At 37.4% G+C, this 23,943-nt stretch overlaps 1 protein-coding gene across 1 annotated transcript in view; it reads right to left on the bottom strand.

Moving 5' to 3' along the window:
• Window positions 1-20,326: 20,326 nt before the first annotated feature.
• LOC306771959 (rho GTPase-activating protein 44-like) overlaps window positions 20,327-23,943 on the bottom strand; it is a gene marked incomplete at its 3' end in the record, with an annotated part of 108,816 nt that continues 105,199 nt past the window's right edge. The window contains exon 22 of the mRNA XM_079261326.1: window positions 20,327-20,475. Within this exon, the coding sequence (XP_079117452.1) occupies window positions 20,327-20,475 (149 nt within the window). The remainder of the gene's footprint in view (window positions 20,476-23,943) is intronic.

Below are 23,943 nucleotides of genomic sequence, written 5' to 3'. Positions count from 1 at the left end.
TAGCCTTAAAGCCCAGTTTGTCCAGAAGTTTGCTGTCCTTGTTTCTAATGCAATATATGTACATCACTTTTAAGTAAAGTTTATATTTCATGTGTACGCATTTGCATACTGTTTTTAAATGAGTTTATTCTTTATACTTTAAATATTTCTGGCATCCAACCTAGGTAGCAACATAAGAATGTCATTGTACAGGGAAACCAGTTTCCTTACTCTACATATGACAATAAGTGCTTTGAGTTTTGAATAACTTAAATAATTCCTGCAATAAATCAAACACTGCAACAAATGAGCACTGAATAAGCTGCGCCCAAAATTATATTGAGGAATCTATTGTTTCTGTATATAAGCAAAGGGACTATTGCTGTAAAACGCGGCACATGGAAAACACCTGCGCCCAACTCGACTTACAGTTGTCTGACAAGCACTTACAGTTGTGCTCATATGTATTCATCCCCTTTCATGAAAGAAAAGGCTGAATTTACAACAGTCACTCAAATAAGTGGAGACTTAAAAAAGGAACAATAACTAAAAATTTGCAAAAATATAATTTAGATGATATAAGACACTGTTTTTTCCATTTAATTGAGTTAAAGAAAGGAAAGAAAAAAAAATTGTCCTGGACCAATTAGAGACTTTTCTGTTGAACAGTGGGACAAAATACCTGTCAACAGGTGCAGAAGTCTGACTGAGAGGAACAGAAAACACCTGACTGGAGCGGAAACATTAAAGGATTGTTCAACAAAATATTAGTTTGAGTGATGTAATATGTAATGAATTATCTGATTTGTTTGCTTTTTTTAAAAAAAATATTTCTATTGAACCAGAATTAGAAAATAATGTAATGATTTTCATAAAACTTTTATTTATTACTTTAGTCATTTTCAGCTTATTTTACGGGCAGCTGGTTTTTTTTTTTTCCTTCTTTAATGAAAGCTTATGAATAAATATGAGCAGAACTATATCTATCATGTCCTCTACTGTTTGATTCCTTTTGTCACTCTCACATGTAAATCTATTTGGATAAAAGTATCGGCTAAAAGACTAGAATAGAGTAGAATCACTTCAAATATTTTCAGTGATAGATTCGCTGCTTTTGACGTACTAAGGCTGCATGTTAAAAGGTTTAAATGTATTAATTTATTTGTGGATCTGTTTAAGGTGATCAGTTTTTTGTTTTTTTTTTTGTTGATTTTTCACCAGTCTGTGATGTCATCAGACACTATGCTATCTGTTCCAGTGAAGGTTTGTTTACTGGAAACGTTCTTCTGTCTGTCATTATTCCTATTAAAACCAAGCGAAGCAGCGACTGCTCGTGTTCTTCAAGAACGTTGGAAACAGATTGGTACCTTCCACTGTATTGTAAATGAGTACTAACAAAGTAGTTTGTCAGTGAAGCTCCATAAACAGCAGCCTTCAGCTCAGACTGTTTTTTCTAAATACGATAAAGGAAAAATTCTCTTATCGGGTCTGAGCAATGCTAGTTATTTTTGGGAGATGCAGTGTTTGCATTTGGTAGATACTGTATGTAAGTTTATCTCTAGTTCAGATATTACTATTATTTGACCAAACCCAGACAAACAACCTGCTGATACTGCAGAGAAAATCAGCTTTGTGAGGAATTAGGGAAATTAGATGAGCTTGGCCGATCTGAAACCTTCACTCTTGATTGCTTGTGGGTTGCATAACAAAAGTCTCAAGGCATATTGGAGACTTTTAAGGCCGTACGCTGATATTCACGGTAAATGTTCAGTCTCGTCTGTCAGCAGGCTAACATTTACAAATCTGCTCAAAAGGAGTACAGATGTTTCCAACAGGGGAGCCACAGTTTACCAGTTTTTCTTAGTTTCACTAAATAACAGCAGAAGATGAAAACAGGATGTTCAACTAACAAGGAAATTCATCTTCTTTTTATTAAAATTTTAAGGTAGTCTAACAAACTGGGTTCACCATCATTCCCAAAGTTTGCACATCATAAACGACTGTCAGGTTTTAGGCTCATCCATCGAGCAGAAGTTTAGATATTTCCCTTAGACTGAATGAAGTTATGAAGGGCAACACCCATCTGAGACTTGAATTTTTAAGTTAAGACATTAGGTTGGTTTAATATTTACACATCACAGTTTGGCATCATGTTGGATAAGCAAAAGATAATGTGAATTTGTTCCCATTTTATAATTTCAGCTATAATAACCACACCTTTCATCCTGTGACAAACTAAGCGATAATCACAACAGAAACGGCCATGAATGCTGTTTGTTCATTCCCTTATATGCAGCTGAAGCTGCGATCTGCACGCTCGGGCAAGCAGCAGGAGGGAAGTAGCTTCATATAGATGCATTTGAACAGATGTCATTGTTGAACTTATAGTTTAACAAGTCAGAAAGTCCTCATAAGGAAGACTGCAGTGCAGTGAGTCCACTGCATGTTTTTAACCTTTGACCTTTTTTTCCACTTCCTGTTTAAGTATAACCAATAAATATAAATAAGATCGAAAAGCACTGTGGCTTGGTGTAAACCTTTTGGCGAGGCTGTTAATGTTGTTTAACAGGTTGATATGGTTACATGCAACAAACCTTTTCTGATTGGATTTAGGTTTTAATATCACCGGAAGGGTTGGATAATCAAAAGGACCCATGTAAAATAAATAAGAAGCTGTTTCTAACTTTGATGTCTAAACGTTCACAAATTTCTTGCAATAATTTTTTTTTTAGATATAAATGATAAAAAAATTAATGTGAATAAGCACTTGAATAAGTGCTTATAAATAAATGGATACAATAAATAAATAAATAATATAAAATAATAAAATAAATACAATAATTTTTTTTTTTTCACAAACATCAAACCAAATCCACACAAATTGATCTGAAAGATTAAAGTATCACATTCTGACTTTTTTTTTCACAAGCATCATTGTCCTTTTTATAAAAATGAGAATAAAAGATTTTTTCTAAATGCTGTAGAACCAAAACTCCAAAAAATAAATGTCCCAATGAGCACATTTTTTCTATTTAGCTGAATTTTTTTTTAAGTGAATGACAGATACATGAACCTAAATACACATTAACATGAGTTGGAAACGAGAAGTGACGGATGTTCTACATGAGGAACAGCTAAAACTAAATACTCTGCTGCCTTACTGTAAAAACTGATAAAAAGAAAAGACTTCAGGACATACACAACCCCCCCCCCCCCATGCAAACTCAACCACGACTTATTGATTTTATTTACTTCAATTTTTAATTTAAGCACCATTATCCCACTCTGGCTTGTGTGCGATATAAAATAAACTAATTTAGCCCAATGAGAGGAGTCACAGTGAGTCTTGGTTTTAGTGACCAGTTTGTTTCACACAGCAGTTAAAATGAGACATCTGTCTACCTTTGTATCATGGCAGGTCTTAGTCTTTAAAAACTTAGCCTCAGATAAAATCAGGCCATACAACAATAAATTCACATTATCTTAAGATTTTTATTTAATCAACACAACTTTAAAATCCTTTTATGAAATGGAGTTTCAGACTCCCTGTCTCATCTGTTGCTAAATAAGCAGCTTGTGTGAATGAAGCTGCTGGAAGTTTGATGGTAAACGTGTGGGTTGTTTAACTTATTTCAGTCCACTGACGCAGCCTTCTTCCCCTTATTTGCCTGCACCTAAAGCGAGCGTATCAGAAAACTGCACACCCACTTGTGCTTTTTCTCCTTGTGGCAGTATTTTGACGGCAGAGACTTTGACACACTCTCCGTGTCAACGACTGAAACATTTGTCTTTTGCATGTCATCATGCGCTGGATTCTAGCTGGATGCTGCGGGCTCGCTTTCATAACACTAACAGGTAAATGTTCACTTTTTCAACCATTTCAATTGATGCAGTATGTGATTTAAAAAAGTTAAACGATGCAAGCACTGTTTTATTTTAGCATTTTAAAACTGACTTTTAAAATTACTGCAAATATGTGAACATCCTTATGATTTGGAACGGGATGGAAATCTTATCAAGTGCTTAAAACACTCATTTATTTGTCATTTTTCTGTGAGTTTAACCGCAGCTATGCTGCAAACTAGTGTTTTGCATGTTATTTTTTGACTCTGTGGTACCTTTGTTTCCTGACCATCTGGGAGAAAAGAGGAAGTTCTTCTCTGAGACAAAGACTATCATCTTATTGTCATGTTGATTAACTAATATCTGCCTTATTTCTAATGTGATCCCGAAAAATGTGATAAAAGATGTTTTTATGCAACAAACTTCACATTAAGCTGTGACTATTAAATTTAGACCTATTAAAGACTCAACTCAACGTTATTTATAAAGCACTTTAAAACAACCAGAGTTGAAACAAAGTGCTGCACAATCAGCCAAAATAACGACAGAATAAAACAATTAAAAGCCAAATAACACAATAAAACAACAGGTTACACAATGAATAACTAATTAAACAAAATCAAGAATAAATAGTAAATAAAACCAATAATTAAACTGTAGCACACTGACCAGAAGCTGTCTCACACTGGGATAAAGGCCAAGAAATAAAAATGTGTTTTAAGGTAAGGTTTAAAATTGGACAGTGAGGAAGCCTGTCTAATATGGAGGGGGAGCTCATTCCACAGTTTTGGACCAGCACTGAAAAAGCTCTGTCCCCTCTGAGGCGTGCCCACCTCATCTGTCTTTTTAAACTTCAATTTTAAATACACTAATATATGCTGTTTATATTTTATTCTCACATGGGTCATTTTACTTTATATTTTTTTAAATTGTGTGTAAAACTGACTGCAATGTCTCTAACATCTCCGGACCCAAATATATTCCAATATTCAATTAAATAAACTAGTATAAAGCAGGAAAATTTAACATTAAAAACACACGTCTGCTCAAACTTTTATTCTTCGGCCTACAAAGACATTGTTCATTTTTGTTAACTTTGAGATTTTATTGTAAAAAATAACTGACTTTCCCCTTATTTTCATCAATGTATCTTTAAATATATTTAGCATGTTTAAAATGCTGCCGTTGTTGTTGTTTTTTGGGGTTTTTTTTTTTAAAGGTAAAAGGTTTTAATTCATGTTATGAAGAAATGTTTCCATTGAAGATTCTCCGAAGAACTAAAACATTTCGACGCTGTTAAATGTTTTATCTTTCCCTCAGCATTAAAGGAAAAAGAGTCGCTGCAGTGAAAATCTGATACTTAATTAGCTAAATAATCATTTTTGTCATTAATTTTAAACTCTACCAAGATCTCAGTAAGTCATTATTCATCTATTAAGATAAGGTTTTGTTTAGTTGCCTTTTATTCGTATAATGTATCAAACCATTACATAAACTATTTGTTAAGTCGGATTTTAGACAAATAATCAAGTAAAAAAAAAAAAAAAGTTATAAATACTGACCCATTACTGAAATTGTAAAGACGAAAATAAGTTGCAACCGCTTAGGAAATAACCTCAGAACAAACTACTCAGTCTATCAAAACAACCCTAACTGACCGTATTTTATTTGTTTTTTCCCTTTTAATTTTAATAAAATTGTTTTGCATTCATGTCACAATTTTTTTTTTTTTTTTAGCTCCTGTGTTTTTCAGCTCTGCCATCAGTCGGATCATTTGGTCGCGAACTGCTTTGAGACAATCTTCGCTTTTCTTGATTCATTTTAGTAATTCCTACATTGCAATACATGAGGGATTTTCCAGCTTTTGTATTCATATAAATACATTCCTTTTTATTGAAAGGTATATAAATCTTTCATTGTTGTAGCAATGTCTTATTTTTCCTTTTTCTGCACAGTCTCCCTGCAGGTCACACAGAAACCTCGCTTCTATGGTGTGAAATATAGGAGTCATGTAAGAATTTACTGTCAGTCCTCGAAGCCACGTCCCCAAGACACTGCGCTGTGGTACAAGGCTGATGAGTACAAAGACAAACCAAACATAATATCTGAGACTGAAGAAATTGTTTTTCGCAACGTGTTCCAAAATTTTGCCCTTGAGATCCTTAACGTTCAGGCTGAACACAACGGAGTGTATTATTGTGAAATAAATGGAACAAGAGGACTTGGAACTGAACTTCAGGCAGTCAGTAAGTGCAGAAAGTACACATGCAGTTAGATTTTGAATGGTTGTTTCACCGTTATGTTTTGCTGTCTTGTAGGACATGTTGACCTTAACCAGGCAATACACCGGAGCAAGATGAAGGATGGTCTCATGGTGCTTCAGGGCCTCATGTTGGCTGCGTGCATTGCTGCCATGCTGCTACGCAAACAAAGACTGGTGAGGAATGAAATGAACAAAACTCCTTAGATTAAGCTGGCCTTTGCCAAACGGTACTGGTGAGTTTAGCACCAGGATAGCTGCCAAATATTTAGATGCACTGGTTTAAAAAGAGGACAAGATTTTTATTTTATTTTATTTTTTTTATAGAAGGATGAACTGTTGGCAACATGATCTATTTATATAGATACACTGAAAAGTCAAATGTCCACTAGCAGACCTTGTGCGTTAATTTTCCGGATTGATCACTTCATTTTTAATATGTTTGCAGACCTAAATGCAACGGATACAGATTTCTCTTCGGTTAAACCAGCAACAATAAAACCAGTGGTTAGTGTGCAGCTTTAAAGAGTCAGAAAACAAAGGGGTGAAAAGTTCTGCAATCATCTAAAATCTTTCAAAGATCTACAAATTGTGTAAAAACGGTAAGAAACAAAAATTGTAGGCTAATTTCAATTTCAATTTCAATTCCAATTTCAATACTTTATTAGGTCCCCGTAGGGCAATTTGTGTGCAGCCAGTAGCATAAAAGTGCAATCAGTCAACAACAACAAACAATAAAAATAATAAAAGGCAAGTTAAATAACAGTGGAATTTTCCTCTTAAACTCAGAAGACATAATAAGTCACCTCATGTCCTGCACTTTAAGCCAGTGTTAACTAGTTCTCTACTAAATAAAACACGGTTGAAGCAGAAGAAAGCAGATTAATTTCATCAAGTTTTACAGTTTGTGTAGGAAGTCCATTCCAGCTCTAAAGTTATGAAAGTGTCAGAAAAGTGAACGTTGGGTCAGAAGCATCGTCTTGCCACCTTCGATTCGTCCACTGCCGATCCTGCTTTGTTTTATTTGGCTTTAAGGTTGAGAAGTGAGGAGATGGGGGGGAAAAAACAGGAACAAATAAGAGAAAAGGGACCGTTAAAACTGTATGTAGATCTGCTAACTGTGCCTGATGCTGGATCTCAATGAATCTCCTTTCAAAGTTTCACAAACTGTAAACAATTTTATGCAGAGACAGGTTTAATCTAAGCAGGATCCTCACAAGAGTCTGTAGAAACAAACCAGTTATGGACTATGAAACACACAAAAATCAACATACATGTGCAGACATATGCTGCACATTTTCTGTTGCTCTCTTTTTTAGATAGAAGAAACCAATCATGACTGTGAAACTTTTAGCTTTCTTAAGACAGCCACCTGCTGTAACTTATAATCACGAGATAACAAGATTAATTTTCTGTAGCCTCTTCATCATGTGATCTTGTCTTCAGAGAACACTACTAATACTGACTGTAGGCTTAAGAGACTTAAAGAAGCTTGTCATGAAGCCATGAGGAGTCTGGAGAAACACAGATGGTGCAAATGATATGTTTAAAAGTACTTTACCGGTGGTTTTAAAGAATTTAAAGTTGAGATGTATTTGTTGTCTACATTCTACAATAATCAAATTATAATGAGATTAGTGTAGTTTAGTCGTATAATGGGTGGGTGCTGACTGATACGTAGGTTATATTTTTTCTTGTGATTTCCTCTTTTCATCATGATGAAGGTGAGCTCGAAAATGAGCAGTTTTGGGGTTAAGCTCCTAATTTATCTAGTTCATTGTCTCAGTTGGAAAAGGAAAAAGAAGAAACAACAGTAAGTTAAATAGCAAGTGTTGACTTTCTTGACTTTCTGAGCTCTTTGTTGTGATTTTTAAAAATGTCATTCAAGTTTCTGACATCCTGATATAACAAGATAATTACTTAAAAGAATGCTTTCAACCTTGTCCCCTGTTATATAGCTGCACACTAAGACTGTCCTCAGGCTGGGACGGTACCTTTACTTCAACTAATGCCACCATAATACATAAAATACACAGAGGAGGGTCTGTTATTTTTGCCAAAACATAGAGCGTGGACGTCTGTTGGAACAGGAATGTTTTAACATCCATACGCTGACGACTGATCAGAACTCGACCTTCTAGTCCAGGGCTACTCGGCTCTGTTCCTCGACAGGTTTTCAATGTATCTCTGCTTCAACACACTTGACCCAAATTAAATGGATCCAATCAGGTTCTGGCTGACAAATCATTCATTTGAGTCAGATGTGTGGTTGCAGGGGGGTGTGTTGAAAACGTGCAGGGGCCCGTCCCTCGTGGGACTGGGTGGAGTTACATCTCCAGATCCCGCCACTGCAGAAATGAAAAGCTCTGTGTTTGTAAACCATGTCATAAACAACAATAAATAGGCTTTTTCGGATCCATGCAGCATCTGGAACGGTGTGCTAATTTATCCTGCACTGCTTTTTAAAAACGTTTTCATTTTAGAGTAATTATGAAACATTAGTAACGTCATAATGTAAAGGTTTGGTGTGTGTGATATTCCTTCAGTGTTAGTGTTAACCCCTTAACATCTGTGCTGATTGTTTAGGCCTCTTGTACCAGCCTTTTTCATGTTTCTTTTAAAAGCAGTGGCAGCGTGGACTGTCTGATTTTTGTACGCACTTCCAAAAATAAAAAAAAATTTAAAAAAAGGAAAGGATTTAAAAAATTACAAATAATTTATTTTCTTTAAACAAAAAAAATAGAATAAAGGTGGATCGTTATATATTTGTTCCAGTTAACAAAAAACCAACAAAACGCCTGAAAGTGGTCAAAAAATCATTTCAACCTTGGTCACACCACCTGACGCTGATGTCCAACAACAAAACAAAACACCACGCCCGGACGTGACATAAATCAGCCGTCTTCCCTCACCGTTCTCACACTCATCAAAAAGCTAAATAACAAACTTTAAATAAAAATCTGTGTAATATAACCTAATATCCTAAAATATAATCCAAAAAACTATTTAACTTCCATAACAGCCATTTCTCATAAAAGAAAACAAACACACATAAATGGCCTCCACACCTCGACTTGAAAATTGCAAACCTTTGAGTAAATGAGAATAAATCTGCGACCACAACGTCTGAATACTTCTGGAGTCAGACAACTTCTGAGATCTGTTAAACACTTTGACATTTATATATCCAAACTTAGAAAAGAGTGTTATTGTACTATTGGAGATTATAACAAGACTTTAAATTGTAATTTTTTTATTTTTTAAATACCAGAAGTTAACAGTGTCAAGGATATGTCAGAGCATTCATCTTTGTTCATAGACCAGCTTTGGAGGAGCTACTGTAGGGCTGGGGGTTAGACGTAAGCACAGCAGGGGTCTTGTGCTGAATGTATTATCTGTGTTGTTTGTTGTCAGCCCTTTTTATCAATAAAGGGTTATCTTACAACAGCGGTTCATTATTTGGCAAACAGTAGTGATCGGTAGAGAAAGTTTTTTCTTTATACTGAATTCTGATCCCAGTGAAGTATCTGGGATGTACCGGAAGTCTCGTCTTTGATGACTGATGTGAACATCTGTGTGGTTCTTTTGAGTTTAATAACATGTAGAGCAATGCTGAATAAAACCTGACTCGGACTCAGACAAGCTCTGCACATGCCAGCTAAATACACATTCATTTTAATCAGGTGTGTTGCAGCAGGGACACTTGGGGGGACTCCCTCCAGGGTCCCTCAAGGACCAAGACTAAAGCTCCCTGATGTAAGGCATGTCTAATAAAGTGATCAAATATGGTCATTTGCCCAAAAAAAAAGAGTTAAAATGTGTTAAATTCTGTGAAGAATAGAGGAAGATAAAACATAGAACAAATATAAAAGGTTCAGGTTGACCTGTAAAATACATAAATAAATGTTTATCACCGCTTACTTTCTCTCTTTCCAGTTTTGTGCATTTGCTTATTTTCTGTTGGACTGTTTACAAAGTGTTTCTTAACCCTTTTCTTTCAAACAGATTGGAAGGAGGGACAGCCTCTACGAGGAACCAGAGAATGACCACATCTATGAGGTTTGTTTTTTTTTTTCCTGTTTTCTTACCAAACACGTGGCTGTTTCTTTTAATCACAGTGCTTTGAGAATAAATGGTCCAGTTTGTGTGGTTATGCTGCAGTGAGCAAGTCTCACAGCTGTGCAGTTTTTACATAAAGAGTATAAGTGTGACAATGACAGTAAGAAAACAGGACACGCAATCTTCCTGCACCACTGAGCTCCAAACCACAATTGTGTTAATCAGTCGTCAGAGTTTCTGTTAAGTCAATGTTAAGTATGTTTAAGCAAAGAGACAGAGGACAAGAACAATACAGAACATGAAAAGGAGGATTTAAAATAAATAAATAAATAAATTTACAGCCATAGATTCGGTATTAATTCAAGTATTTCTGATTGATTTAGTATTTTAGTCCAGAACTGCAGTAAAATGACTGATTTCTGACATCTGGCTTTTAAATTCACAGTATACTAAATATTACTGATGCACATAGGAGCACAGTGTCAATCATTTCAGTTTCTCTTAGATGCATACAAGACCCCTCCTCTCTAACAGATGTTATATTACTGCATCATCTGGAGCATTTAAAACAAATAAATCTTACAAACTGGAACCAGGAGTTCATTTTTTGTGGTAAAAAAAAGTCAGAAAACCATTTATGCAAATGGGCTGTTGTCATGTTGTAAATGTCATCCATTTGGTTTCGGCGTTTAGCAGATTTTTATTTCTGTCTTTAAGTTATTTCTGAATCTAATATGCAAATAAAATCTGTAGCTACGCTGCTGTCAGCACATCTCTCTATAATGTCATTTAAATGACTAAACTCTGCATGAAAGTCAAACATTTATGTGTAAAATGAACTTAAAGAGATTTATTTCCATTTCTCAGGGTTTGGCTATTGAGACATGTGGAGGCGGTCTGTATGAGGACCTTTCTGTGTACGCTGAGGCTGAAGGCACTGAAGCCCCATGGGAGTGAGACAAACATCTACAGCCTAATAAGTACTGATTAAATGTTCTTAATTATTAAGTTGTAAACTAAATCATAATCAGCCATCTTATACTATAAATGATTCATGCACAGTTTTCCACAGATGTGCAAATGTGTTTGTCCCAAAAACATTTTAATACTGCTTGTGCTCTTTGTTTCATGCTGTTTCGTAACAAACCCATTATTTCCAGTTCACACCTGTAAGCTGACGTGTCAGCAGACATTTTTTGGTGCTTTAAGGAGTTTTTGTGTAAATAACATGTTTGATATTTGTCATTATTTTTCTCTAACGGTTGCTTCATCTTGAGCCTGCAATGAGAATTAGCAGCTAAATGTGATCTTGCTGAAACTAGTCGAAGCTTTTTGTTTGTATTATTCACTAACATTTTTAAAAAAAACATGCATGTGTTTTTATTGATGTTAAAATAAACATCCAGTTTGGTGGAGAAAAATATTTTTGTGTTTTACATTAAAACATTTTTTTTTAAAGGGTCTTAAAGAATGAAGCGTGTCTGGATTTAACTTAAAAATACATTGAAGCATAAAAAAAACAAAAAACAAGTGTTAAATGAAAAAATAAATCCTTTTACCTTGGCAAAATGAGTTGTAAGTTTGATGTCAGATCATGGAAGTTGTTCACTTTTTTTTTCTAAACCCTTAAGCTCTGCTACAGTAATGCAGTTTACACACAAGTTAATGTGTATGTTTTTAGGGGACAAACTCAAACAATAGGACTTTTCAGTTTAAATGCTTGTTCCCTCGTGTGCTTAAAGGGGTGCTATTATGGTATTTGGAGTTTTCTGAGCTTTCTACAGTGTTACAGTGTTGAATCCTCATCAGACATGTGAACGGCACTATTTTTTTATCACCTAAATGTATGTTTGAGTTTGAGTTTGAGTTCCAGCACGCTCTCTATTCGGTTTCCATGGCGACAAAAAAATGTGTCGTTTTAGAGAGTTTTTTCTACTTGGAAATCCTTGTGACGTCCCGGGGGATAAGGTTCGGTGATTGGTTACCTTCTACTGGTGAACAAGGGCATGTACAAATACATCAGGCGGGTGGAAAACGTGGGATAAAGTTATTTCCAACGATGGCTGGTGAGTTTACCAAAGAGAGACATCCTGCTGCATTCGTTGCTGTGGGTTGCTGTTTTCCACTTCGTTTTCAGGCTCTGATTCAGGTTCCAACATGTATGGCTGTATGCTATGTGTTGACGTTGTATTTTGTTTTTTTTTATTGAGTTCATATGAGCCTAATCCTTCTGTTTATGAGATGTTACAATGATGGTGAAAGCAGGTGTGGTGCGCGCTCCCGATGTAGTGCACTGGCGGGAGGCGGGGCTTAATGTGGAGTCTCAATCCACTCGTTTTGCCCACAGGCTGATCTGACAGCCTACGGAGAGGGTCGGTCTGAAGTAAATAAAGGGATTTGTGACAATAACTCGATCAATCCCAGCCCTTCTGGTCTCAGAAATAAAAATAAATTGGCCTGAAATGCACATAATAGTTCCACTTTAAATCTGCAATGAAATCCAAATGATTTTTGCCAACCAGCTGCTGCATGGAGTACATTTGGTCTCAGGGTTTGGTATGTCTGAGTAAAAGTTGACTGGAAGTGTCCGACCTAACTGCAGCTGATATGCCCTTATAAACGTATCACTGCAGGAACGGGAATAAATGAAGCATCAAGATGTACCCTGCACAAAATAAAAGGTGTGAGGAAGTGTTCCACAGGTACAGCAGAATGTCCAGTTCTGGCTCGAGGAACAGGAACCACTATTAGTCTTCCAAATATTTAGGCTCATGCTAAGCTTAGTCAAGCAGTGGAATATTTGGTTGGTAGTGTTCAGGTTGTCTTTAGACTGACTTACAGCCAGAATTATTGTTCTTCCAAACATTGCTTTCTTGCATGTATGAGTAAAAACATATGGAAGTAAAAATATTAGAATATTAGAGGATAAAACATATACTTTAGTCTCAGTGGGGAATTCATTTTGAACATGCAAGTTGACACAAATGCATTAAAATATTTTTTCTTAAAGAAAGCATATCGTGCAATAAGAACAAGATTATATCACGGATGCTGGTATAGTGTTTAGAATGGCAAACTTTACTCCTGGGTTTACTTTAAATGACCGTTCTTTACATTTTTAGACATTTAAGATGTTAAAACTGGTCAAACAGAAGGAATACACGTTTAAAAACAGATCTCTAACATTTGGAGTGAAATTCAAATGCTAGTTTCAAAAGAAGGTCTTTTATGTAGGCTACTGCAATAATGACAGGCCAACTGGTCCATTTTCATTTTCTCATAAAAGTGGTGCAGTGAAGTTAGTCATTTGAAAAGCAAGCTTTGTTTTGCATGGCCATCACTCAGACCTGCTGACATCTGCTGTTATATGAGAGGAACTACAAGTGGATAGTTCCACTTGTAGCTTCATTCAAATAAAACTTGTGCAACTATAACCATAAATTGTTCTTTAAAAAAAAAAAATAAGAGGGGGAAAAAAAACTCATTTGTAACATTAACAACTGAATAAATAATTAATTAATAACTTGGACATTCGTTAAAACTTTCATTTTGTGTCTCGTGTTTATTATCAACTGTTCTTTACAGACCAAATTATTGTTAGATTTTGTTTTGCTGACTGAATTTATACCAGGTATTCTTCGAGCCATCAAAATGACAGCTATGATTAACCTTGTAGTTGGAGTGCAGACTGTGTAGACTGTCACTATAAACACTATATAACAAAAGAAAATACAGCAGTGAACTATATATTTGATTATTGACTTTGTTTATTTCAGTGTCATGCATTAAAGTGCCCAGTAACAGGTACAAAACAATCTGATTAAGACAGGAACAGAATGGCAGGTATGTAGACTATGTTCTCTCTTTCACCAAGGATCAGTGATCCTCTGATCATGACTGCCAAAGCAGTGCACTGATTGGGTACAAAGGCCGAACATCTAGTGGTGGAGCAATCAGAACACAGCCTCTTGAAGATAAATTATGCATAAAATGCCACCACATGTAATTTACGCCACTGCGCGTTATGATTCACAACGCGTTTGCACAAAAAAAAAACGGCACGTCTATTTACTATGGCAAGCCAAAAGGGCCAAAAATCGCCACTTAATTAGCATGTTGGCATAACAATGCCGTAAAATACGCCGCTTTTCTTCACAAAATGCCGTTAAAAGCGCTGTTTTTTATGGCTAAAAAAAAACGTCGTAAAATACGTCGTTTCGCCGTGAACATGCGTCAAAGTTTTGTGACGTTATGCCAACGTGCTAATTAAGTAGTGATTTTTGGCCCTTTTGGCTTGCCATAATTTACGGTTTAGAATACCGCGTTAATTCACGTCCAATTATTCATACTAACGGATTGGCCTTTGTGACCATAAAAGACGCGCAGTGGATTAAATTACGTGCGCTGGCATTTTATGCATATTTTATCTTTAAGAGGCTGTCTTTTGACTGCCGCTATTTATGGTTTAGCATATGGTTTTAATTTACGTCCGATTATTCGTACTAACGGCTTGCCATACGGCACAGTCCAAGCACAGGGTTTCTGCGTGCAGGCCCGTCCGTTTCTCGTATCAAAAGCAGCCACCACTGAATACATGAGGGTTGCCGCATGAGAACACACCTATCCCAAGCCTGCTTTACAGGTGCAGTAACCCATGACAACGGTCCCATCCTCCTGCACCGTGATCCAGGAGTCGTGGATGCTGGTGGTACGTGAGGTGGGATCGCTCAGACATCGGGGTTGGTAACACCTCAGATTGGCACTGCTTCTCCTGGTACAGGTGAAGAGCTACATGTACCTCATTTTTAATCTGAAATAAATATTTAATCAGATTTGGGTTTTGCTCAGCAACCCAAACAAGTGTCTTCAAAGACTTGAAGGCTGAATGAACCTGTGAAGTCAAGCTTTCACCATGTCACATCTTTCAACTTATTTTCTGACACAAACATGTCACTGACTTCTGGTCTGACATCAGAAAGTTTAGATCAGGGATGCTCAAGTCCAGTCCTCGAGGTCTACCATCCTGCAACCTGTAGATGCAACCCCTGTCCAGCACAGCTGAGTCAAATAGCTGAATTCCTCTTCTGCATGTCATTCAGCTCTGCAGATGCCTGCTAACGAGCCACTTATTTGATTTAGGTGTGTTGGAGAAGGGTTGCACGTAAAAACAGCAGGATGGTAGATCTCCAGGACCGGACTTGGGCACCCCTGGTTTAGATAATCTTTTCAAAATGTGGTCTGCGTGCTATCTAGACTAAAACATGCACTTTAATTTATCTTGTAGGTCTAAACTACACCCATCTTTCTGCTTTCTGTCCTTGTTTGGATTCCATAGAATATTTTCTGACAGACAAAAATGAGTTTTACACCAAAATGTGACACACTGCAGCACTTTTCCAAATTGTCCTTCAAACAAACAAAAAAAACCAAAGCACATCCATATAATATAAAAAACATGTTTAATAGTTTTAACATTCGGATGAGGATTTTTTTTTCTTTCTTTTCATTTTACACTTTTTTCCACTTGGTGACCATGAGAAAGCATTTCCATGAAAAGGCAATTTCTCTTCACTCCAAACTTTTAAGAGTCCACAGCATCACTACAGTTTGACACAAAGTTTTAAGTCTGAAAGGATTCAAAGATCACACATTTTCCCTTTTAATTTTGGCCCCCACAATTTGGAACTTAAACGTATGCAAAACAGTAAACAAAACAAAAACAATGAACAGATATGGCTGCAATGTTTGGACGCACCGCTGTGTAATCTTTACACTTTGCAGGTAAGGTTCGACACCTTTCCATTTGTTGTGTAAATCCATAGAGCATTTAAGTAGGGTGTAGTCCAATAATATTTCCATAAACTGTTTTTTTTTTTTTTCCCAGGATGATCTGACAGAGTCTCTGTTTAGAGTCTGATGGGCTTTTCGTAGCTTGCTAGCATAAAACCAGTGGTGTTTGAGAGGATATGCAGCGAAAACAAGCAGTAAATAAAGTGAAACTGAAAGGGCAGCACCAACTTGTTCTTCCCCTGCGAAGAACAATCTAGTCTCTTGTTTAAAAAAATAAATAAATACAAGCACATTTAGATAGGACCAAAGACCAAACACATTTCATAGGCATGGTTAAAAAGCATGCTGCTGAGTTTCACAGGACAACCCCCCCCATCCACCCTCCAACACATGAAACCATACGTTAAAGAGCCTGCCGGCATCACAACCTACATATGAGATGAACATCAGAACATTCTACCCTTTCAGCGCGATAAGGGCATGCTTGCTAAAGCTGCAACACTAAAAACTCTCTGGGCTCTAAAGTTTGATGTCTACTATATGTACAAAACTCAATGCTGAACCTTTAAGTATAAAACGAAGAGCAGCACTGAAATCCAGACAAAGACGGGACGTATCGTTCACCTCAGAGCAATCTAACTGCAACAATCACGTCTGCACTGAGTTGTTTTCTCCTATTATTTAACTAAAATAAAATCATGCTGCATCAATTAAACCTTGGTGGAGGATGTGACTGACTAGTAGCTCTTTGACTTTATCTGATCAACAGGAAATAAACAGGGAGGTTTTGATGATTGGTTCATCTGAATAAAAGAAAATATTTAGTTTCTTCAGGCTCAATATGATGCACATTTGCTGCTTTTTGTAGGGTTTAGTGATAGTAAGGGAAACAAGCCCTTTAATGTGCATTTCTAGACAGAAAATCATGTTTTTCTTCCATTAAGATGGGAAACGTCTACTCTGAAATATTTATCTTTGTACTAAAATCCTGCAGCGTTCAGTTTCACAGAAAATCCTTATAATTCAGTGACTTCCCCTCTTTCCAGTACCTGTCTCATATTGAATATCTAATGTGCAGTCATGTTGTGGCACTGACATCAGTCGTCTAACAGCAGCATCCATGCAGAGTAGGTAAAACACTGCTGCATCGTAGGGTCAGTTCATGACCACAATGAAAGGTTTTTCATGGTCAAACATTGTGGAAATCCACTGAAATCACTTCAAACTTGCTGCAACACATATTCCTTCTGCTTCATTTCATTCAGAAATATCAACTATGGCAGGAAAAAGTACAAAATGATGCACAAGACATCTTACATTTTCAGCTGAATGTAACCGCAGGGATGTGTTGTTGTTTTCTAAGTGTAAAGCTAAAGGTAGGGTTGAAGTTATTTCAGTGGTCAGGAACTCTGCAACACAAAAACAATTTTTCATTCAGAAAAAAAAAATGCAAACTAAGATTTCTCTGTTATTTAGTGTGAATGTGACCTGCTACAACTAGCAACATCATAATATTTACAGTATGACCTTACAATGTTTATCTTTTAGTATTCATTACAGTAGTCGTAAATATCTATTTATCATTATTATATATCTGAATCTTTCTGCTGTCAGTATTTACAGAACAAATATGCACAGAGTATTTACAAAAGTCCCGTGGATAATATCACACTTACAGAGAGACGATGGCAGAGCAGCACAGTGACTTTGAGGCCATGTGTAGCGGATGTTCTCTGGACAAAAACAAAGGTCCTACAAATCTGGATAGGTTAGAACAAAACCTTCCGCAAGGCAAATAACAAACTGCTGCTCTCGTAGCAAACCTCATAACTCCAGTTTAACTGATTTTCAAGTTTCTTCTTAAACTGAGCCTGTAATTCCTGAAAAGGTTTCAATGAGGCAGCAGAAAAATTCTGGTCCCACGTCAGAATACGTTTTTTATATTTTTTCTAAAACCTCAGACGAGATTCGTGTTTAATGTCAACAATCAGAATTCCTCATACTAGGTAAAAAGTACTCAGAAATATATCTGTATAAATACTTTCATCAAAATAAACACATCTATATCTTTGCACTTGCCTGCTGATCACTAATATAGACCAAAAATATCAGCATCATTGATCAGTTTCTGATAGACTGCAGTGTGGAAATAAACAAACATTAACTGCATGGTCAAGACAAAAAAAATGTGCTAGTTTAGGAAAATACTGCACATTTTCTGCCCAGTTCTGTGATCCATTCTCAGTGGATGATTTTCCATTTCGAATGTTTACAAAAGATAATCTTTAATATGTTTGTACAAGGTGGTCTGATATGGAGCCTGAAATGTACCATCACAGAAAAAAGTTTTGTTTTTTTAAATTTTATTTTGCATGTTTAATTACAAACTTCATTTCCAAAATTGCCAGGATATTTTTTTAATGCAGTAAAAACGTTCATCTGTAGTTTAACTAGTTTGAATCTTTATCTGACACAAGTCCAAAGAAATGAATTCTAGTGTCTTAACAGACCAACTTTTTTATATTTATATAATATAATAAAAACAGATACAAAGTAACACATAAAAAAGAAGATGGAAGATGATTCAATAAATAAGTTAAGCTGTCAACAGTTAGGGTGTCAATATTGGGTATAAAAGGCGCACCCATCAAAGGCTCTGTCTTTTTATGCAGGGACAAGTCAGGACACTTTGTGTTAAGCTATCAAAGAATCATCAATAAGTTTTTTTTTTATTATTCTACAGAGCATAATTCAGGGAGTGGAAATCTCAGGATATAAAGGTTAATGAGGTCACTTGAGATCTTTGAGATCTTCATGTCCTCAGGACGCAGGAGAAACCATCAAACTAACATGATCTGTATAACAACGTGGGCTTAAGAGGATCAGATGCCACTGCATCCACTGTATTACACGCCGAGGAAGCCATGCTTCAATCATGTGCAGAAAAGCAGTCAAGTTTGTAGAACATGAGGACATATCAAACTTCTAGAAGACAGTGGATTCGTTTTATGGCCATGCCGAGATTCCACGGACAGTTTGCTCTGTAAAACTGCAACATTTATATCTTCAACTCCTGAATTATGGAAGCTGCAATAAAATACGTTGATGGATCACAATGCAAAACATGTGTGTTCAGATATTTCTACTGCTGGCACCAGGTTTCAAACTGTTTGATAGTTTTTAGACTTAAAAACATTTCTTTGAACTTGTGCCAGAAAAAAAAAAAAAAAGGTTTAAACCAACTAAATAAAAAGCCTGAAGTTTTTATTGCATTTAGAAAATGTCCAACCTTTCTGGAAGTTTCTCTCTGCAGGCTTCATATTACCAAGCTTGTACATCCATTTATTTCACATAACTTGATGAAGAAAAAATGAAAAATTGTGGCTTAGTTCATAAAAAAAAAAAAACATGAATAATTACATGAACTGTTTTTTTATTTCCAACCTGCTGGATCTTTTATAAGCTGTAGTATGCATTGTATGTATTTCATCGCTTCCTGACACTTCAGCTATAGAAGAAATAATCCCTTTATAACTATCCTGTGGATAAAAAATATGATCTGGTTTGATTTATATTGTTAATTATATCATATACTCTGTACAGTATAAACAATAAATAAGCAGTGGCTGAGAGCTGTGTGAGTTTAACCGATTTTTCACCTCGTTGTTTTTCTCCTAAATGTCTCAAACATGCATTCCTGGTTTCACTCCACAACACCGACGGTGCAACATCATAGTACGATTACCACATTAATTAACACACTACACACCAGCAAACACACACACACACGTTCCTAAAAAAAAAGACATCCTGGCACACTCACAGTGAACGCTGAGTGGGAAAGAAAGCAAACACCCCTGAGGAGTAAAGGAGTGCAGGAGCGAGTGGAAGTGGGAGGTTAGCGACGAGACAGAAGAGCTGACCAGGTAGATGAACAGGACGGTGTTTCTTCTGAAGTTCTCTCATGCAGCAGCGGCAACGAACTGCTCTCGTTCTGAGCAGCCGGTTTCCAGTCTCGTGTGTGACGTTAAAGGCAATATTGCAAGTGAATCAAATAAGGCAAAAAGAAATAAAAACTTTTTTTTTAAAAATTTAAAAAAAGCTAAATAATCCAGCCAATGTAAAAAATGTAAATAGCGCGTCTGACAAAAAAAAATAAAAGTCACCTCCTGTTTGTGTTCGGCATATTTTTTGTTATTTTTTGTGCAGAGGTGCCAGTTTTTACACGTGGGCCCCTCTGGATCGGGTACAGGTGAGGTGGGATGAGGTGATCCAGAGCAGCTGTTGAGGCTGAAGAGATGCAGCAGGAGGGAGGGGAAAGCCAACGAATGAGGGAGGCGGTGCAGCGGTGGCATTGCGTTCGATTTAAACAGGCAACGCGGGAGCTCAGCGGCGTCATAGCACTGTGCTCTCGATCTCATCCTCGGAGTCCGTCCTGCTGTTGAGAAGGGTCACCGAGTTCGTGAAGGGGGAGATGTGCGTGAAGTCAAAAATACCGTCCAGTTCCATGTTGATGACAGGGATGTCCAAGTTGCAGAGTGAATCTGGCAGAGCAGAAAGAAGAAAAGATGAGCAGAGAAGAAGAAGAAAAAGTGTTATCTTGAGTAAAACATAAAGATGCAGAATAAAGATCGTCCAGTGTCGAAGCTGGTGGATGTTGCACGTCACATGAGTGTCACAACTCCAAACAATGGCTCTATGAGTACAGACAGAAGGGAAAAAGCATGACAGGGCAGCACGACATGCAGAAAATGTACCGGAACGACCGACATCTTCCAGAACAATGAGCATTAATCTGCTGCTGTAGCAGCTTCACCTCTTCTCCTGTTGAGCCTGATTAGTGAGGCGTTAACTGATCACAGCGTTTCCATGCACAGCAGTATTCCACCTAATTCTAAAGAATAATCTGCTGGTGTATATTCCATTCTACACTTTAGCACACACTCGTTTGGTTTAATCATGTCTACTTTACCTCCTCCTGCACTGTGGTGACATTTGCACAAAGCTTTCATTATTTCATATCTTTCCAAACATTAAAAATTTAACTGAGTTTCTGCTGCCCTGCAAATGTCTTTTTACACACAGCTATTACCATCCTGCTCCAAGTTTTCCTCTACAACTGGCGTTGTGACAGAAAACAAGCGACCTGGTCCAGGAAAACCTTAAAAACAATAAGCAAATGGGTCTTTAAAAGATCAACACTGTAGTCATGAGAACGCTGCAGGTTTCCTGGTGCATCATACATGTTCATTTACCATGTCGGGATCATCTAAACGACTGCACTTCAGTAACAAGAGGTGATTTAAATAACGGTTTCATCTTCATCGTAATCAGTTTTTCTGTTTTTGAGCTGCATGACAACCTGCTCATGTGTCCCTATGAATATTGAATTGTGTGGACCAAAGCTGCGTTGCGTGTAAATGTAGCCTAACTTTAATAGTGTGGAAACTTACATGAACTTATATTAACATGTTGGCAGCCATTGCTGCAGCAGAGAGCCGCATTCTACCAGCATTTTGGAGCATTTTTGCTCGTCTGTCAGGAATCATAGAATATCGAGTTGTAGAATTACAGATATGGAGGGCACATATGTCCACGTACAGGAACGGAAAAAGTGAAGAAGACGTCTTTTGACGTCTCTGGCAATGAACGTTTGGATTAAAAAGATGTGAAAAGACGTCTTTGGCAGCCAGTGAGTTAATTTGCCTAGTTGTAAATGAGTTCTCTAGCAGCTGACACATTTACAGACATGATTAATAATGTGTACTGTCCATGTCGAATAAACTGATAAATCAATGAAAATGTCCACGCAACCGTGGAAACAGAAGCATGTCTCATAAAGCAGCATTGTCAGATAATATGACAACTTTGGTAATATCTGTGTGGATATGTCTATAATGTCAGTATGACCTATTAAAGGCCCCATATTCATTTTCTAAATGTTTTCTTATATTCATATGTGTCTCCAGAGCTTGGGTTTAAGGCCCAAAAATGAGAAAATTCAGTCAACTTTTCCACGTGCTTGCTCCAGTTTTTTGCAAATGTGTTCTCAGATGGGTGAGTCTGAGAACTTTCTCTTAAGGAAGTGAAATAATCACCATCCTACCAGTTACTTGCTCCCCGGCTAGCTGAGCCTGCCCTCTAAAATCACTGAGTGGGTGCCAGCGGAAGGCTCCACCTCCCACTGAGGGGCGGAGAGTGGGCGTGGCACACAGAAACGTTCTCTGTAGAGCTCACTAGAGATGCTTCTGGAAAGACTGAAATTAAAGACCAAAGCCGAATTTGTTGTAAAACAGTTTGAAAACAATGTTGCTGAACACTCATTTAAAATAGCTGAAAAACTGTTTCATATGGGACCTTTAATGCTCGTCTCATCCACATCCACAACCCCACGACATCACCTCCGGGTTACGTCTTTGTAATGGTGTTTACAGAACTTCTAATGCTGGGCGGACACTGTGCGATTTCACCACGATTTTGCTGTCGCAGACCACGCTGCGTCATCGTGGAAACATTGTAGCGTCGGGATGTCCAGTCGGGAGGTCGTGAGGCGTACAGTGTGAGAACACTCACGAGGAAGGATTAATTGCTGCTACGTTCTAACGATGATGCTGCGACCTCCCGATAAAACTTCTGGCATGTCAGAAATTTTCGCCGTGTGAGCGGTGTTACGTCACGATTCTACGTTAGGACCTGGGCAGAAGACGCCGGTGGAGCTTTAAACAATGGTGGGCAACCCCAACTTCAGACGTGTGCGGTGGACACAGCTGCTTGAAGAGAGATTAGTAGAGCTATGGCGAGAACATGAGGTTTTCTTTTGTTTTTCGTTTCAGCGCACAAGACAGCGCACACAACTGCAACAACTTGCTGTCTGCTCGCCATCTTGTCGTCAGGCACGCTGTGGTTGTCATAGGAACTAGGAACCTTTTTTTTTTCGTTGTTCACACTCGAGCACGTCGTGCCGTCACACACCGACAAGTAGTCGTGGTTGTCAATAATGGTGGCTGACAGGAGTCGTACAGTATGAGTACACATGTCGTAGGGTCAAATAGAGTACGAGGGACAAACCCGGTTGTGCTGTGGGAGCATTTCCCCGACAGTCAGATTTCTAAAAATCGCACAGTGTCCGCCCAGCATAAGAGTGTTTCGGTAAACCTGTAAAAGTGTTTTGCAACATGTAAACTGTGTCAGTGACTGTAAAAGCGCTTTGTGTCAGCGTAAAGTTGCTTTGCTGTTGGTAAAAGTGTTTCAGCAACGTACTCACACCTTTGTAAAATTGTTTAGCAGCTGCCTATGAATGTTTTCATTAAAAGTGTAAAAGTTGTTTTTCCTTAAATGTAAAGTTATTTAAACCCTTTGCTTTGTACATGTAAACGTGATTTCTAATATGTGAACATGCTTTGTAAACATGTAAATACGTTTCACTCAGTGTGATATTATTTTGCATTTCAAGGCCACTGTAATGTGTTTATAATGGGACTGCCTTTTAATGGAATAATGCTGTGCATGTAAACATAGCAGCTGTTCCAGTTCACCACAGACGTGTAGATTTATTAGCACTAATGGGCTAAAATCAGGAAATAAATGAAGATACTTTAAACAAATGGAAAATGCTATCAGCAGCAGAGATTAGAAAGAAAAGGAATATATTGTAAATCTGCAGTCGGTGCTGTGCATCTGTCATGCTTACCTGATACAAACATGATTAGAAAGAGACATATCAGTAAATACAGTGATCAATGCTGTTAGTTATACTGGTGTATAAACTAACACATTGACCTCGGTTTCATTTCAACGTCTGCTTCTTTGTGTCTTCAGTGAGAATGACGACGTCCACAGTGAAGCAAGTGATGGAAAACCGGCACAGACAGGCAGTGTGTCCGCCGAGGGGCAGTGAGGCACTGTGTTGTGTGGTGGATCGGGAGTGTAAGGGCTGGTAGGGGCATTAAATGTCAAAGCTGGAGCAGCAGCTGCAGCAAGGCATTGTGGGTGGGACTCCTAAAGGCAGAAAT

The sequence above is a fragment of the Telmatherina bonti genome, assembly GCF_933228915.1.
Source record: "Telmatherina bonti genome assembly, chromosome: 21".
NCBI classification, from domain to species: domain Eukaryota; kingdom Metazoa; phylum Chordata; class Actinopteri; order Atheriniformes; family Telmatherinidae; genus Telmatherina; species Telmatherina bonti.
This window is presented reverse-complemented; position numbering and strand designations above follow the sequence as displayed.